Source organism: Odontomachus brunneus, unplaced genomic scaffold (assembly GCF_010583005.1).
Source record: "Odontomachus brunneus isolate Ranch 3 - 2012 unplaced genomic scaffold, Obru_v1 Obru_scaffold_041, whole genome shotgun sequence".
NCBI lineage: Eukaryota > Metazoa > Arthropoda > Insecta > Hymenoptera > Formicidae > Odontomachus > Odontomachus brunneus.
Genome location: NW_022639491.1, coordinates 2,247,468 through 2,249,138, shown reverse-complemented (window position 1 = coordinate 2,249,138; position 1,671 = coordinate 2,247,468). Strand labels below are relative to the sequence as shown.

General features: G+C 33.5%; 1 protein-coding gene across 1 annotated transcript in view; it reads left to right on the top strand.

The window, feature by feature from the left end:
- The window catches only part of LOC116844395 (probable ATP-dependent RNA helicase DDX27), a 4,688-nt gene that overhangs the window by 2,203 nt on the left and 814 nt on the right, over positions 1–1,671 (top strand). Inside the window, exons 7-12 of the mRNA XM_032815872.1 lie at positions 72–269; positions 337–481; positions 567–748; positions 835–1,163; positions 1,270–1,515; positions 1,584–1,665. Coding sequence (XP_032671763.1) covers positions 72–269; positions 337–481; positions 567–748; positions 835–1,163; positions 1,270–1,515; positions 1,584–1,665 — 1,182 coding nt within the window. The remainder of the gene's footprint in view (positions 1–71; positions 270–336; positions 482–566; positions 749–834; positions 1,164–1,269; positions 1,516–1,583; positions 1,666–1,671) is intronic.

The window sequence follows — 1,671 nt, the reverse complement described above, 5'->3', positions numbered from 1 at the left end:
TTTAAAAAAAAAAAAAAAAAAAAATATATATATATTACATTAACAGAACACCAATGTTCTTTTGATTTAAGGATGTTAGATGAATACTTTGCTGAACAAATGAAATACATTGTGAATCAATGCTCAAGAAGTAGACAAACTATGTTGTTTTCTGCTACTATGACTGAAGAAGTCAAAGATTTAGCCGCAGTGTCTCTCGATAAACCTATCAAAATATTTGTAGATAGCAATCAAGATGTAGCCTTCAATTTGCGCCAAGAATTTATTCGGTAAGTAAATGCTTTATGATTATCTTTTTGTACTGATATTTGTATTACATAAAGATTGTACTTCTAGTATACGTAAAGAGAGAGAAGGAGATCGCGAGGCGGTATTAGCGGCCTTAATCTGCCGAACTTTTCATGATCACGTTATGGTTTTTGTGCAAACAAAAAAACAAGCACATAGATTGCATATTTTGTTGGGACTATTAGGAGTAAAAGTGAGTAAATCATTATAATTAACATATCTAATAATGTAATAATAATAATTTATATTATATTTTTGTTTTCTTTTATATTTATAAGGTTGGAGAGCTTCATGGTAATCTCACGCAGCCACAACGACTGGAAAATTTGCAGAAATTTAAAGATGAGATAATCGATATTTTAATAGCAACCGACGTTGCTGCGAGAGGTTTAGACATAAGTGGTGTGAAAACTGTTATTAACTTTGTGATGCCTGCTACTCTTCAACATTATATACACAGGTATAGTTGTTAAAAATTTTAGCCAGCTCAATATTTTCATATATATCAGAATTCACAAAAAGTGTTTATGTTTGTTATCGCATTAGAGTCGGGAGAACTGCGAGAGCAGGACGCGTGGGTGTTTCTGTGTCATTAGCCGGCGAACAGGAACGTTTCTTGGTGAAGGAAGTTATCAAACGAGCCAAGAATCCTGTTAAGAACAGGATAATACCACCAGATATAATAGAAAAATATAATAAAAAGTTACAATCTCTGGAACCAAATGTGGAGAAGATTCTGCAGGAAGAAAAAAGTGAGAGAGAACTAGCCAAAATTGAAAACCAAGCGAATCGCGCTGAGAATCTACTCAAAGATTCAGAGAACAAAGATCAGCGAAGTTGGTTCCAATCTAAAAAGGAAAGAAGAATGGAAAAAGGTATTAACGTTTTTCACTATAACATAATATTGCATGTGCTTAAATATTTCACAGTCGCTAATAATACAGCGACTGTGAATTGATCAACGATTTTGTCTATCTTCAGAAAATCTTCAATTAACCGAGAGATCAACTGTTAAAAATAAAAAATGCGAAAAGAAGCCTTCCAATATAGTAGAGGATAAAAAGAAGAAGGTGCAAAACGAGCCTAAAAAGGATACGGCCGAAGATAGAGCCAAAAAAGAGTTAGATAAGATCGCAGCTTATCAAGCGCGATTGACTAAGAGGAAAAACAAGCCGAAGAAAATTAAAACAATTATAGATGACAGTAACCGTGACTTTTCTAGAAAAGGTACAACCTTGTATTATTTCGTAATGTCGAAGAAACTGCCGACTCTAATACAAGTCACATTATTTCAGGATCATTAAAACGATCAAAGTCATCATTCGCCGCTGATTTAACGGACACGAGCAAAAAAAGTGTTAAAAGAATGCGTTATGAGTAAGT